Source organism: Anas acuta, chromosome 8 (genome assembly GCF_963932015.1).
Source record: "Anas acuta chromosome 8, bAnaAcu1.1, whole genome shotgun sequence".
Taxonomy (NCBI): Eukaryota; Metazoa; Chordata; class Aves; order Anseriformes; family Anatidae; genus Anas; species Anas acuta.
This window is the reverse complement of record NC_088986.1, coordinates 23,395,417-23,409,116: the sequence shown is the minus strand read 5'-3', so window position 1 is coordinate 23,409,116 and position 13,700 is coordinate 23,395,417. Positions and strand designations below refer to the sequence as shown.

General features: G+C 59.3%; 1 protein-coding gene across 1 annotated transcript; it reads right to left on the bottom strand.

The window, feature by feature from the left end:
• Nucleotides 1-3,242: 3,242 nt before the first annotated feature.
• CRIP1 (cysteine rich protein 1) lies at nucleotides 3,243-6,374 on the bottom strand. The gene is made up of 5 exons (XM_068690880.1): nucleotides 6,215-6,374; nucleotides 4,032-4,126; nucleotides 3,872-3,929; nucleotides 3,687-3,734; nucleotides 3,243-3,586 (listed from the first exon to the last, which is right to left on the bottom strand). The coding sequence occupies exons 1-4, from the start codon at nucleotides 6,252-6,254 to the stop codon at nucleotides 3,694-3,696; spliced, it is 234 nt and encodes a 77-aa protein (XP_068546981.1). The 5' UTR covers nucleotides 6,255-6,374; the 3' UTR covers nucleotides 3,243-3,586; nucleotides 3,687-3,693.
• Between the last annotated feature and the right edge of the window lie 7,326 nt (nucleotides 6,375-13,700).

Sequence of the window (13,700 nt, the reverse complement as noted above, 5' to 3'; positions counted from 1 at the left end):
GCAAACGCCCCGGCAGAGAGCAGCTGGCTCTCCTGCCCCTTCCCGGGTGGCCGCAGCATTTCACACCCTCAGCATTTCACAGCAGATGAAGTGGGCTGCATTGTTTCCTGCTGCAAGCGCTTACAGCTCCCTCCCTGCGCGCTCCCAGCTCTTTTCCACACGCGCTGCCTCCCCTCGCTGCGACGCCAGGTTGATCTGAGCGGGCTGGCAGTGTTGCAGCATCGCAGCCGGGAGCAAAACGAGCCCGGCCAGGGAGGAGGAGCAGCAGCAGCAGATGTGGGAATGGGGTCGCAGAGGAGGAGACAGCTGGCGAGGCGCAGGCGGCGCGAGGGATGCCGGTGTTGCTGGGGTGGCCGGCACACATTTAGCAGGCTGCTTCGCCTCACACAACAGCTACAGATCTACAGGCCCCTGGGAGGGACCATAATAGTTGCACGAATGCCCTAAGGCAGGTTTTCCTGGACTGCAGCGCCAAGACTTAGGGTAAGCTCCCTGCAGACAGATGCTTGAGATGCTTGAGGTAGGCGTCGGCGCTTCAGGCCCTCTGATGCAGGGTCTGCACTTTCAGTACAAGAAATGAATCAGGAAGGATTAGGAAAAATAAAAGCCAATAAACATCTGCAAGCTTGCAATTCTCTGTTCTCAGGAGCTTCGCCCTTTTCTTTTCACTACAGTAGCCAGGGAAAGGTTCCTCTGCACCTTGGGACATTCCCTCTGCCCTCATCCCCCCGTTCCTTTAAGCCAAGATTCGCCAAAGACAGACACAGAGGTCTGGCAGAAAGCTCCTACACCCTTCTCCCCTGGAAACTCTCCCTGTTTCCTTGAAAATAAAAGGAGAGGAGTGAAGGTACAATGCAGTGCTGGTGCCTGAGGCCAAGTTTTCACCACCAGCCCTCTCCTGCTGGCCACGCTGCAGGACACAACCCCTAAGGAGGGATGCTGAGGGCTTCCAGCCCAAGCTGTCCCCTGGCCAGCTGCAGGCTTAGGGACACAGCTGCCCTAACACAGAGGGGACACGACAGTCTGGAGCAGGTGAGGAGGATACAGGGTCAGCCCTGGTGACCCAAAGTGCTCCTTGCTGCCTCCTCACCCTGGCTGAAGACCCCCCCACATCTTACTGCGCAGGCACACAGTGGGATCGGCCAAGCTGAGGGCCCCCAGTCGCCCTTTCTGTCACCCTTTCCATTTTTCTTCTGTACAGAAAGCCACAAAGCGCGGGGCGGGGGGTAGGACCGCAGCAGTTCAGTTTTGAGCCCATCCTGTTTCCTGTCCTTTGCCAAAACCTCTTCTGCTTTCCTACCCAGTGCTTTCGGGCTCGCCCTTGCTCACTGCCAAAGGAACGGCTAATTTTGTTTGTTTTTCTGTCACCATGATGAAGTGTTTATAGCAACCAGCGCTCAACAATCCGCAACTATCACTGATCTCAGCCTCAGCTTCCGAAATCATGTCAGAGGAAGCACAGCCCCTTCCTCCGGGATCGGCATCTGCGATGCTTCATGTCACCAACACGGGGGCCTTCGCGCCGGGCATCACCATGCTGGAGATCATCCAGCACCCAAATGGTCACCTTGGGGCTCCCCTGACCTTCACTGAGAGCGGCATCTCTCAACTGCTCCCCCAAAAAAGCCAGGATTTTCCCCAGTTTTGTGCTCTCCCCTCCTGGCACAAAGCTTGTGCCTGCTATGAGCCCACCTCCCCGCTGCCCCGGCGCTCCGTGCATCGGAGGAGTGCATCTGGCATCCCATCCGAATGCCGTACAGCTGCTCCTTCTTCCTCTCCAAAACCAAATTGAATTTTAAATCAATTTATCATGTATTTTCTTTGACCGAAGCGCCTTCCGGATGTGACCTGAGCCTGAACTGCTCAAACTCACTGCATCAAGCCCCTGGAGCAGGCGGAGAGCGCGCCTCGTGCCAGCAGAGCGCTGGGAGGGGAGCATGCTGACAGCAAGTCCTGGGGCTACATGAGCCTCAGCAAGAGGACGGGCAGAGAGACAGTGCAGCTGGAAGGTTTTTGCAGCAGGGATCAATATCCAAGGGCTTGTCCTTGGAGGTACCCCAGTTTTTGTCCCCCAGGCACGCTGCAGGATGGGGCTTAGTTTGTCTGCACGCTGCATGAGGCTGCACAGACCCTGCACAGCTCAGCTCCTGCATCCCTGCGGGCACTGAGAGCAGGCAGAGCTGTCCCAGCACCACACCCGCACTGTGCATAGGTGGCGGGGACCAAAGCAAAGGGCAGCAGGGCCCTGCAGGCTACAGCAACCTCAGGAAGCAAGGCAGAACCCATTACAGCTGCTGAGACAGCCGTGCTGCACCAAAGCTGCTAAAACAGGATGAGTCAGGCACCTTCATGGGCCCACAGACAGCTCAGTGCTGGGAAGCAGCTCCAGGCCAAGCAGAAACAACCTCCTGCTTCCCACAGGTTCCTCGAGGTCCCCACCAAGGCACGCTTCTCCCCACAAAGCTGACGGGGCTGCGGGCACGGCGAGGCTGAGGTCCCTGCTCCACCCCGCTGCCAGGGCAGGGAGGCACTGCAGCAGGCAGGAGAGCAGCAGGCAGCCGAGCGAGGTCAAATCTGCCTCAACACAGGCACCAAGCATCTCGTTAAGCTTCATGCAAGAGCCCTGTGCAGGCGAGCAGCTCTCCTTCCTCAGAGCAGCACTCACAGCTCGCGGAGGAAGGAGGATGTGGGGTGGAGGGGAGACTTCAGACAGCAAGCACAAGGGGAGTTTGCAGATGGTTATCAGGCGGGGCTGCTTCTGACTCCAAAGATTTTGATACCAGGCTTGTACCCTGACCCCTGAGGGTTTGGCCAAGCCCTAGGAACACCGGCGTGATAACAAAACCCAGCAGTTTCTAACGAAGTGCATTTGTATACTGTAGACAAAAATATCTGTGTGTGTTGTGTAGAGTACCAGAATATGTAAATCGAGTGGTTGACGCTAGGGAAAGGCACGGTTAAGAACCCAATTTCGAAACATCCGTCAAATCGACACCTTTACATCTGGCGGTGCTGCTCTTCCCGCGGGGCAAAGGGAGCAGGAAGCCCGGGATGTATGACTTTCGGTATGACTGCTGGGGGTGAAAGCACCAAATAACAGCTTTCTTGGTGTGCCCTTCAACTGCTTCCTGGCAGGAGCCCACCCTGCCCCACCGAGCTCCCACCCCTGGGGCTGCACAGCCACGTGGCTGCCCGGGGACCGCGCCGGAGCCCGGTACAAAGAGCACAGCACTCACACGGGGGAAGCATCTCTCGGTCGGGGTTTATTAAAGACTGAAGTACAAGTGTGGCCCGGCTGCAGAGCCGGCTGCCAGAAGCAGGGCTGGGTTTCGGCTGGACGGGTGCGGTCTCCTCTCCAGGCGGCCTTCGGCGGTACCGGCCAAATTTCCTAGGGGCAGCGTCCAACCTCCCACCCCTGCGGCGCTCCCTGTGGAGCGGAGCCCCTCTCCGCACCGGCCCCATCCGTGGTTATTTATTGCTTTCGACGTGCTAATGGAGTACAGAGTGAATGAAGAACGAAAAGGCATGTTTGCTGCGGCGGGTTGGTGCCGCCGGCGGGCTGTGCTGGGAGCCCTGGCTGTCAGACCTGCAGAGGGACAGGAGAGAGGGGACATCAGCGGTGACACCCCCGGGACAACCCCAGCTGCCCATCGAGCCTCGAGGGAGCTCCAGAGGGAGGCACCAACCTGAGCTTTACTTGAACGTGTGGCTCTCAGCTCCTCCCCGGCCGAACCCTGCAAGAGAGACAGAGTGGGGTGAGCGACGCCGCGGGGCAGCGAGCGCACAGCGGGATGCATCGCCGAGAGATGGGAGCATGGAGCCCCCTTCCCTTCCTCCCTCCCTCTCAAAACCCCAGCCATGGTGACCTTACCTTTGGGTCCGAACAAGGCGGCATAGCAGGGGTGGTTGCAGTATGGCTTGCCATCATGCTGCGGGGAGAGAGGAGAGCATCAGCCCCAGTGCCCTGCCGGCTGCACACACCCCATTCCCTGCAGGACACCAGCCCTTGGCTGCCGGGCACCAAACCTCACCTCTGCATGGCCTCCAGATGTCAGGGTCTTGTTACACTTCTCGCATCTCAAGCAGGGCCGGTGCCAGTCCTTCCCCAGAGAAGTCACCTTCTCGGCTGCCACAGAAAGGAGGTGGGTTAGCTGAGGCCACCGAACGGGCGCAACGAGGCGTTTTTGGCAAGCTGGCCTCCCTGCTGCCAGCCCCACAGAGGACATACGTTTTGGGGGGATTTTCTCAAGTCTGCTCACCCAGGAAAGAAGCCCTGCAAGTGCCAAACCCAAGGCACGCACACCTCACCACGCACATCCAGGTGCCCAGATCCAAAACCCCGGGCAGGGCACTGCGGGGAGCCCTCACCGCTGCGAGCAGCGTGGCACATGGGGTCACCACTGCGCCCACACGGACAGACAGACTGCTGTCTGTCTTCCAGACAAGACTTGGCCACTTCCACCCTTCCAACATCAGCCTGAATGGGGATAAATCCCCCCTGGCCAGCTGGAGCCTGTCTGCAAGGAGGACAGATGCTGGGCTGGTGGCTCTGGGGTGGCCACCACTGCCACCAGCCAGGCCCCCCCAGCGCTGCGGTGGCAGCTCTGATTTGCCGTGTGCTGTCACAAACCACAGCCGGGCTGGAGCCTGGCCGGGGCTCAGGGAGCAACGTGCTGCTTGCTCGGGCCAGGACGTGATTATGGGGAGGGAGAACGCAGTGTGGCTCTTTTAATTGCGGCCCAGCAGGGGAGGAGGGTGTTTTCTGCAGTATTTTTTGCGGATGTGTGTGCGCTCACTATTGGCAACTGGGGATTTACGAAGTGATAAAGCAGAGCTCCCCACAGGAACCCGCTCACAGCCGGCTCCGAGTGCTTAACCCATGCCTGCACAAGGTGGCCGAGCAAAGGGTTTCTTCGGGGCCCAAGTCTGCCCACAGCAGCTTACGCAAGGAGCCAGGCAGCGGTGCAGAGGTGGGAGCGGGGGCCGCACCCAAATGTCACGAGGCAGCCCCGGTGCCATCTCCAGCAGCACAAAGCCCCCTGTGTCCTCTCTCCTCTCCCCAACCCCGTGTGTCCTACAGCAGCCCAGGGCACCTCTGAGGAAGGGCCACCAGGCTCAGAAAGCACAGCAGGGCTTGCTCTGCTTCTCTTCCAGCACTATCTCCAGGCACAGAAATCACCCGGTGAGCTCGTGTCTCCAGCTACTTTTGAAGCCTCCTGCATCAACAGAGCCAGTTTCGTGGGAGCGAGCTGATAAGGGCAGGGCCAAACCCCTCCCTGGTCAAACAGCCCTTTCACAGCCACAGCCACACCTGCAGGCACAGAAATCCCAGCTGAGAGCAACCTCAGAGCCTGGCTGCAGGCAGAGAGCTCAGGATTAGCCAAAACTGTGCAGGCAGAGGGCTCGGGATCAGCCAAAGCTGTGGTCCCTGGCTGTGGGAGCCCCTGGGTGGTGGGCATCACCAGCAGAAAGATTTGTGTGATGGGGGGAGCAGCTATGGGGCAGCCCCCAGCACTGACCACACATTTCAGCCTCGGATCTCTTTGGCCGAGCAGAAGAGGAAGCTGCGGCACACCCACAGGCAGAGCAGAAATAAGGCAGGGAGAGCAGAAGCGAGGGAGAGCAGAAGTCAGGGCACAGCATTCAGGTCACCAAACCCTCATCTCAAGTGCATTACAAGCAGGGAGTGTTTGAGCCTCTGTCAGCAAACCTCGACAAATGCAGCCAAACGAGGGAAGTGGGGAGGTTTGGCAGCTGGAGCCCGGCTGCTTCAGCAGCTGCTGCCAGCAGGGTGAGAGGCTCAAAGCCCCAAAACACACTCGGCAGGACCCCAGAACTTGGTCCCCAACGCGGCAGCAGCAAACCTGCCCCAAACCCCATGGGCAGGAGGAAGCACAACGAGCTGAGCTCGCGGTCAGCCTGCAAGACATCCTGAAAACACCACGGCCACCTCTCTCCCCGGGGCCACTTCACTCTGGGGCCATCCCCTCGCCCTGCTAAACCTCAGGGGCCAACGGGCAGGATGTCCCCAAGCACCCCTGCGCCTCTCGCAGCTCCTCTCCTCGGGTGCATTTTGGGGCCACCCAGGGCAGCCACAGCGCAGGGGGCACCCCGAGCACCTGCAGGACAGGGGTGGGTGCTATTGGGGTGCCCAGGACCCACGGAATAGGGGTGCCTAAGGGCTGCAGGGGGTGGGGGTGCAGGATGCCCTTACCGAAGTAGACCTCCTTCTGGCAGCGGGGGCACTTGGGCATGGTGTCGGCTCGGGGCTCGGCTCGGTTGTGGGATGCTGGGCGCCCGCACCGCCAGAGTCACTGCTCGGGGTCCCCGCCCCGGCCCGCCCAGATGTGGACCCGGTCCAGATGTGAGGTCCCGCCCACAGCTGGAGGCACCCGCCCCGGGCGTAGTCCCGCAGCCCTCGCACCGCTGCGCCCTTTGCTTCCCCAGCCCCTTTCACCCTTTGCATCCCCCGCACCCTCTGCGTCTTGCACCCTTACCCCTGCTGCACGCTTGCACCCCTGCACCCCTCGCATCCTGCACCCTCTGTACCCATTACACCCCACCTCCTGCACCCTGAGACGCCGTGCCCCAAGCTCCCTGCCCACCCTGGTGCCGTGGAATCGCTGAGCAGTTGCAATTAGCATCGCCAATTAACCACGCTCCCAAATAAAGCTCCCCGGGGCGCTGGCCGCAGGGCTCCCCCCCTCCAGACAGCGCTGTTTTCTCCTAGCAGTGTACAAGGGGTGTTTTGCAAAAGCCCACTTGGGCTGTGTCTGCTGCCCGGGGTAGGAGATAAGGAAGCAGGAGGGAGCCGGGGGGCTGTAGCCCCCCTCTCCCAGAGCCTCAGGAATGGCGTGGGTGCAGGACACGGCTCACCGCAAAGAGCCTGCCCATCTGCGTCGCCGACTGTTGTCGTTTTATAAGAGCGAGGACTTGTTGTTCCTTTGTGCTTGGCTGCGAAGGAAATGAAAAAGCCAATCCAAAGGTCTGTTTTGCATGAAGCAATCCTCCCCAGGGCACGTTGCTGCGCTGGAAAGGTCAAGAGGGCTTGTGAAACCCAGCGGCGGGGCGCCGGGTGCCTGCCTCCCGAAATGCGAGGCACCCCTTGCTGCCCCCCCTGCAGAAACAGGGCGCTGCTGGTGCCCGAGCCCACCCGTGGGTGCAGGAGGAGAGGTGATAAACTGCACCCAAGGGCGAAGATCACAGTTTGTGGGATTGTTTCATGACCCCGCCGCGCTCCACACCGCCTTTGCAGCGGGCGCGCTCCTCCGGCTGATGCTCCCCGTCGCGCCCAGGCTCGGCGATGGCAAACCCACCGCACCCTGAAGACTCAGGGGACACGGGGCATGCCCCCCTCCCTCCGGTGACCCCATTTCCCCTTACACACATGGTTTGGAGGCTGCTGCCCGGCCAGGAGAGCCATCCCCAGCTGTGCTCCCTTTTAAGGCAGGTTTTGTGCCGGCGGGCAGCCACAGGCTGGCCCAGCCCCGGTCCCCATGGACCACGCAGCGCCTGGCCGGGCTCCTGCAGCGGGAGCGTCCCCCTGGCACCGCAGGCCGACTGACCCAGCCAGGCAGTGGGGACAGCACTCAGCCCCCCCCTTGTACTTTTTCAAGCCTATTCATGCAGCAGAGAGGACACAAGGCCGGCAGGAGGGCTTGCAAAGCTGGCGCCGAGGAGCCGCGTGCTGCTCGCTGCCAACCCTGCTGGGATGGGGTCCGAGGCTGCCCAGATCCCCGTGGTGCTGATTTGGCACGGCTGCCTTATTGGGGTGAGCATGGGGTGCCAATGGCACTGCTGGCTGGGGAGGGAGCACAGCAGTGCCACGGGGACCCGCAGGATGTGGCCTTTTGTTCATTTTATGGGGAGCAAGTTCATAAACGCTCCTACTGACGGTGTGTGAAACACATCAGCGGGGCGATAAACAGAGTCCCCGGCAGCCCCCAGCCCATGCTGCAGCCAGCTGGCTGGAAGCACTCCAGCATTTGGGGCGAGCTGGTCGCTGCCCCTTGTGATTCAGGGTTCTCTGCATGCCCCGAATGCAGAACTCAGGCATTTCTCAGCAATCTGGTTCCTACAGTGACTTCCAGCACCATGACCGGGGGTATAGCAGCCCACCTCATAATCCAGATGAAATCCAACTAAAGGGCACGGGATGGCTGCAGGGAGAGAGCCACACTGCCCTGCAGGAGATGGGGCCAGGGGCATCTTCAGCCAAGCCTGGTCCCAACCCAAGCCCTGCATCAAATCAAGGCTCCCCCACCAGGGAAACAGCCTGGCCAGCTCCAGCTGCCAACAGCCTCCCCAGCAAACCTCAGGTTTATCTTATCTGCAGACCTTGTTCCAGCTAATTCAGCCACCCAAGCACAGCACACCCCAGCCGCCCGGTGCCCTCTGATACCGATCTGGGGGTGGAGGCTCCGTCCTGGCGCATCAGGCGCCAGCGCTCCCCGAGGGCACGGCAGCAGCCCTCAGACAAACCTGGGCCGTCCCGTTTGTTTGCGTGTGCCGGGGTGCTGCCAGGCAGCGATGGCACGGCTCGCTTTGCTCAGCTCCTGAGCAGGGATGACGGGAAGGCACAAGCAGCTTCGCTCCAGACAGCCGTGCCCTGCATGGATCAACCACAGGCCTTATTCGCGCCTTCCCCCCCGCGCAGAACCGGAGGATGCCTCTGCTCATTTCTTCCCCAACCTCAGATCCTCCCGAGCTGCCCCCGGGTCCCCTCCCTGCGGAAAATGTGACTAAGAAAAACCCAGGAATGTCCGAAGCACGTCGCCGCCACGGGGCTCGGCCCAGCGCTTTGCGAGTGGTCAGACAACTGCAGCTTCTGCAAAATTCCCCTCCTCGGCCATATTTCTGCCTGCAAGTTGCAGGCCCGCTCAACCGAGACGGTTTGTTGTAAACTATGTCCTCCCGAGCCCAATATGTGACTAATTTGACAAGAAAATTACAGGGCGGCTTAAAAAGCCCAGCATGGGCCGGGAGAAGCTGCCAGATGTGGGTTCCCATGGAAAGGTGGGAGGGACGCCAGGGTGCGCGGGGGGGCACGCACTCGCCTGGCATTGCCCCCAGGTCTGCACACAGCTAATCCCATTACCTCTGCACCGGGAACAGCCGCACAGAGCAGGCTGTCAAGCCAATTTATGCCCTCAGGAAAAATCTGGGGTACGTCTTCATAAAGCTGACAGGTGGCTGAGGGCTGGGAGGGATCGGGAACAGGATGGCAGCAGGAGATGCCCCGAGCGGGGCCTGCGGGAAGGGACGGGGCTGCCCCAAAAGCTGGCTGCTGCGGGGGACATTCACCACACTGGACCTTCAATACAAAATGGTTTGAGACCGCAAAACACATTCCCTGCCCTGCTTGTGCAGACACAGCCCGGAGTCCGCCCCCCGTGCCCACGGACAATCGCACAGTTGTTTCTCGCAGTAAGTGCACAAACATTTCCAGCCCCGCTAAGGCTGCTGGCTGCCCACAGCAGTTGCTTGTTGGGCCAACACAAAACCTCGGGAGCATGGGCGTGAATTGTTATCACGCCGTAAATGTGATACCACGCACGCTGTAACAGACACGTGCTCTGGCAGGGTTCGGCTCCTGCTCCTGCAAGGGGTCCAGGGCAGGCGGCTCATGGAAGCAAATATTTTTGGGTCCGTACCCACAGCCTGGCCCTATGCCCATGTGTGCTCAGAGGCAATGCACCCCGTGCCAGCAGCTCCCATACTGCTGCCCAGGATGGCAGTGGCACATGGGGTTGGGGCACACCGGCCCCATTGAGTGCACGCTCAGGAGAGTGCCTGGCTGCAGGTCCCTGCTTGGGGTGTGTCTGGGATTTCCAGACATGGGACAGGAGAACCTCTCCAATCCCTCCAAGTCCAGCGACATGGAAAATCTCCTCAAATTTCATCCAGGCACAGCTTCCCACTGTCTCCCCGCATGCAGTCTGGCCAAAAAGCTCCGTTACCATCTGCTCTTCCCTGCAAGCTTTCCATTAGTGGCAGCCCCTGGAAATCTCCTGGCTGAAACCCTCCGTGGGAGGGTTTGGTGCATTTTCCTGGCATGGCCACAGCTGGTTCTGTTGCAGCGATCGCACCCGCCTGCAGCCAGGCTGGCTGAGGATGCTGCTACTTTGGGAAGCTGTCTTGGAGCTGGGGGTGCTCAGCACCCCGTGGGGTCAGCTCGCACCAGGGCCACCTCCCTGCCCTGCATTACCCCGCTGTGGGGATCAGCTGTGCCACTCAGCCGGGGCCAGCTGATGATGACAGGCTGCTGCTACCACACCTTTCAGTCCTGGTTAACAATTCACTCGCTCCTAGCAATCAAGATGAGGAGAAGGGGAAGGGAGTGCAGGACCCCCAGGCACCCCATTACTCACCTGGGTACAGATGATGAGTCCTGGTCCAACGCCCTCTCCTGCAGCACAGCCCTTATTGCGGGGGAACTCCCTGATTTACTGCCCCAGCGGTGTTTGCCCTCTGCAGTGGGGCTGTTGATGTGATAACCGTGTGATAAGGGAGACCCACTGCCAGAAGACCACGTCCTCTGAAGCGGTGTCACACAGGGAGGGAGACAGACAGCCCAAATGCTGTGAGGCTGCACTCCTGTTTCAGACAGAGCTGCTTGGCTCTGCCTTACCACAGCAGGACAGGAGCAAGGCAGAGAAATCGGGACAGAGATAGTGCAAGGAGAGGGAAGGAGAGGAGGGCAGCCATGAGTTATGCAGCATGCAAGCCCCAGCAGCAGCACACACACCTCCATCCCATTAGCACAGCTATTCCTTCCCCAGATCTGCCCTGCATCCAGCCCCAGGAGCCCCCAGGGAGGTCCCCAGCTGCTCACACCACTGCAAATCTGTACATCAGTACACCACTATACATCCATCAGCGATGTACAGGCTGCTGCAGAGCCCAGCAGCTTCCAACAGGCAGCCAGGGGCTGCACCACCACCGCTGCAGCTCTCCCAGCAGGCTGGCAGGGAGATTTACAGCTCTAATCCTCCTTTGCGTGGTTTCATGCTGTTCCTCCTCCTGTATCCCTGCCTGCTGTCCTACACCCTCTCCAGGATTTAGACCCATCACTTTAACCTCACCCTGGGGCCAAGCTGAAGCCCAGCCAAGCAAGCGAGAGCCGCTCCATTGCCTTCAGGGAGCATCAGAGTGGTTCTTGGCCCGCATGGAAGCAAGCTGTGCTCACTGGGCCCCTGTTAATACTCCCTCTTAAATCACACCTTCCAGCACTTTATCCCTTTTGGCTCCTACGTATCGAGTCCCCAGCAAATGCTTTAAATCTGTCCTGCTCTCCTGCCCAGCCGCGCTCCCAGCCACAGCTCTACGTGGGTCAGCGCTGCTCTGTGGTGCTGCGGGCATCTCCCGGCCCTTGGGAGCGTCTCTAGATTGCTTTAGCAGTGTCTAGATTAATTATACAAGCATAGTGCCTAGATTACTTTAATTTAGTGCCCCCTGGAGGCCCCGCAAGGCTCTCTAGTGCACTTTAGGGCACGCTCGAGGCCTTCCAGGGCCCTGCAGTGTGCTCTAGCATTAGCTGGAGGCCTTTCAAGGCTCACCAGTGTCCTCTAGGGTGCCCTAAAGGCTTTTCAGTGCTCTCTGCACGCCTCCAATGAACCTCCAGTCTTCTCTACAGCCTGTGCACGTCTACCAGGGCCCCCCAGTGTGCTGTAGCTCTCCCTGAATGCCTCCCAATGCCACCCAGTGTCTTCGAGGATGCCCTAGAGGCCTCCCAGTGCGGCCTTGAGTCTTGCTGCAGCTCTCCAGTACCTTCTGGGGGTCTATCACACCTTACAGGGTAGACTAGCATCCCCTGAGGGCCTCGCTGGAGTTTACTCTGTTCATTTTACTCTAGTATACTCTAAGGAGCACTAAAGGCCTCCTAGTGTGGCCTAAAGCACCCAGTACATCCCAGTGTAATCCAGCTGCCCACAGAGACCTTGCAGGGCCTTCTCCTGGGAACCCTCTAGGGTGCAATAGGAGCAACCAAGAATGCATTGGAAGGCCCTGGGAGGCCTCTAGGCCACGTTGGGAGGCCTCTAGGTCTCTCTAGAGAGCACTTGGAGGCCCCTAAGGCACATGAGAGTACATTGGTGCCCTGTGAGGCCTCTAGAGAGCCCTGGTAGGCTTCTAGGGGAAGCTAGAGCACACTGAGGAGCACTGCAAGGTCTCCAAAGGGCATTAGAATGCACCCAGCTGCCCTGGGAGCCTTCCAGGTGTTGCTGGACTACATGAGGAGGACCTGGAAAACTAAAGGGTGCACTGGGAGGTCTCTAGGACTCTCTAAACTTCACTTGAGGCCCTGGGATGCCTCTAGAGATCCCTGGGAGACTTCAACGTTTTGGTTGAGTGCACAGGAGAGCGCAGCAAGATCTCCAAGGGGTGTTAGAGCACACCTGGAGGCCTTGGTAGCTTTCCAGGTGGTGCTAGACAGCGGAGGACAGCGGGGAGCCCTGTGAGGTCCTTGGCTGGCAGGCACCCATAGCACCTCTCCCCTGCACAGACTGGCTCTGACTTCACGTCACAGGGCTGCCCCATCATTCCTGCCCTCACCCAGTCCTCCTGGGCCCACCATTTGAATGCTCATCATTCCCTTTTCCAGGTCACTAATATTAGGGACATCAGCACCCCGTCACCCAGACTGCCCCAAAAACGCATCCAACACCAGCGCATGGTGGCACCCGGTGGGATCCCCACTCTGTGCCCAGCGAGGAGAAGCTGCAGGGCACGGCGCCGTGCTGGGCTCTGCTGGCTCCCAGGGAAGCGAGCAAGGCTAATTGCATGGGATAAGTTCATGGCGCCTGGGGGATTTCCAGGCAAAGCTGCATCCACTTTGGTCTGTTTTCTTCCGTACCCTGGAGAGCATGTCTGTAATCACCAGCCCTCTCCAACTTTCTTATCCCACCAGCAAGTCCTAGCTGAAAAAAATAATAAAATACTTGACATCCCCGAGGGGAAAGATGTTTTCCAAGCCCCTTTTGGCAGTAAGGGGCCTTTTTCAGCTCACATAGGTCTCCCAAAAATAAATACAAAAATGCAGTGAGGATCAGAGGCTAGAGCTGCCCTGCCGGCTCGAGCAAAGCACTGCTGTGCTGCACCAGGATCACCTCAAACCCTTGGCATGCAGCTGGATAACCCCATGTGGGGCCCCAAAACCCCACCAAGTCCTTCAGCTGCCTGCTCTTAGCACCCACCTCATGGGTACCTGGTGGCCACCTTTTGCCACAAGTGGTGCCCACTGCCCTCACCACGTCCCCAGGCTGCAGGGGGACACAGAGACAAATGTCACCCACCTGCAGCACAGCAGCAGGGCTCTCCCTGAGCAGAGGCAGCCTTCTCACTTGCGCAGAGCTGAATTTTGTCTATTTTTAGTTTTTCCCCAACGAAACTCTCTTGAGGAAAAAATAACGTAAGCAAGAAAAAAAAAAAAAAAAAAAAAAAAAAAAAAAACAGAGAAGAAAAAAAGCCAACTCCACCCAAACAAAATAAATTCCTGCCTTTGAGGGCTGCCGCCTGGGAGTGGCTCACGTCACACTGTGCCATGCTCAGCCACCCCAGCCACGTCCCCACCCCACGCAGCCCAGCACCATGCCTCAAGCCTCATGTCCCCCCCTTGCGTTGGGTGCAGGCAGCACCTGGAGCACCAGGGGCACTGCTAGCAAAGAGGTGGGTTTATTAAGCTCGTTAATTAATGATGGTTA

Bases quoted from the DNA above. Each gene is read 5' to 3' on its own strand.
- CRIP1 (XM_068690880.1), bottom strand. From the start codon at position 6,254: ATGCCCAAGTGCCCCCGCTGCCAGAAGGAGGTCTACTTCG. The intron at 4,127-6,214 runs GTAAGGGCATCC...TTTCTGTGGCAG, and splicing joins CCAGAAGGAGGTCTACTTCG to CCGAGAAGGTGACTTCTCTG. The intron at 3,735-3,871 runs GTAAGGTCACCA...TCTCTCTTGCAG, and splicing joins CGCCTTGTTCGGACCCAAAG to GGTTCGGCCGGGGAGGAGCT.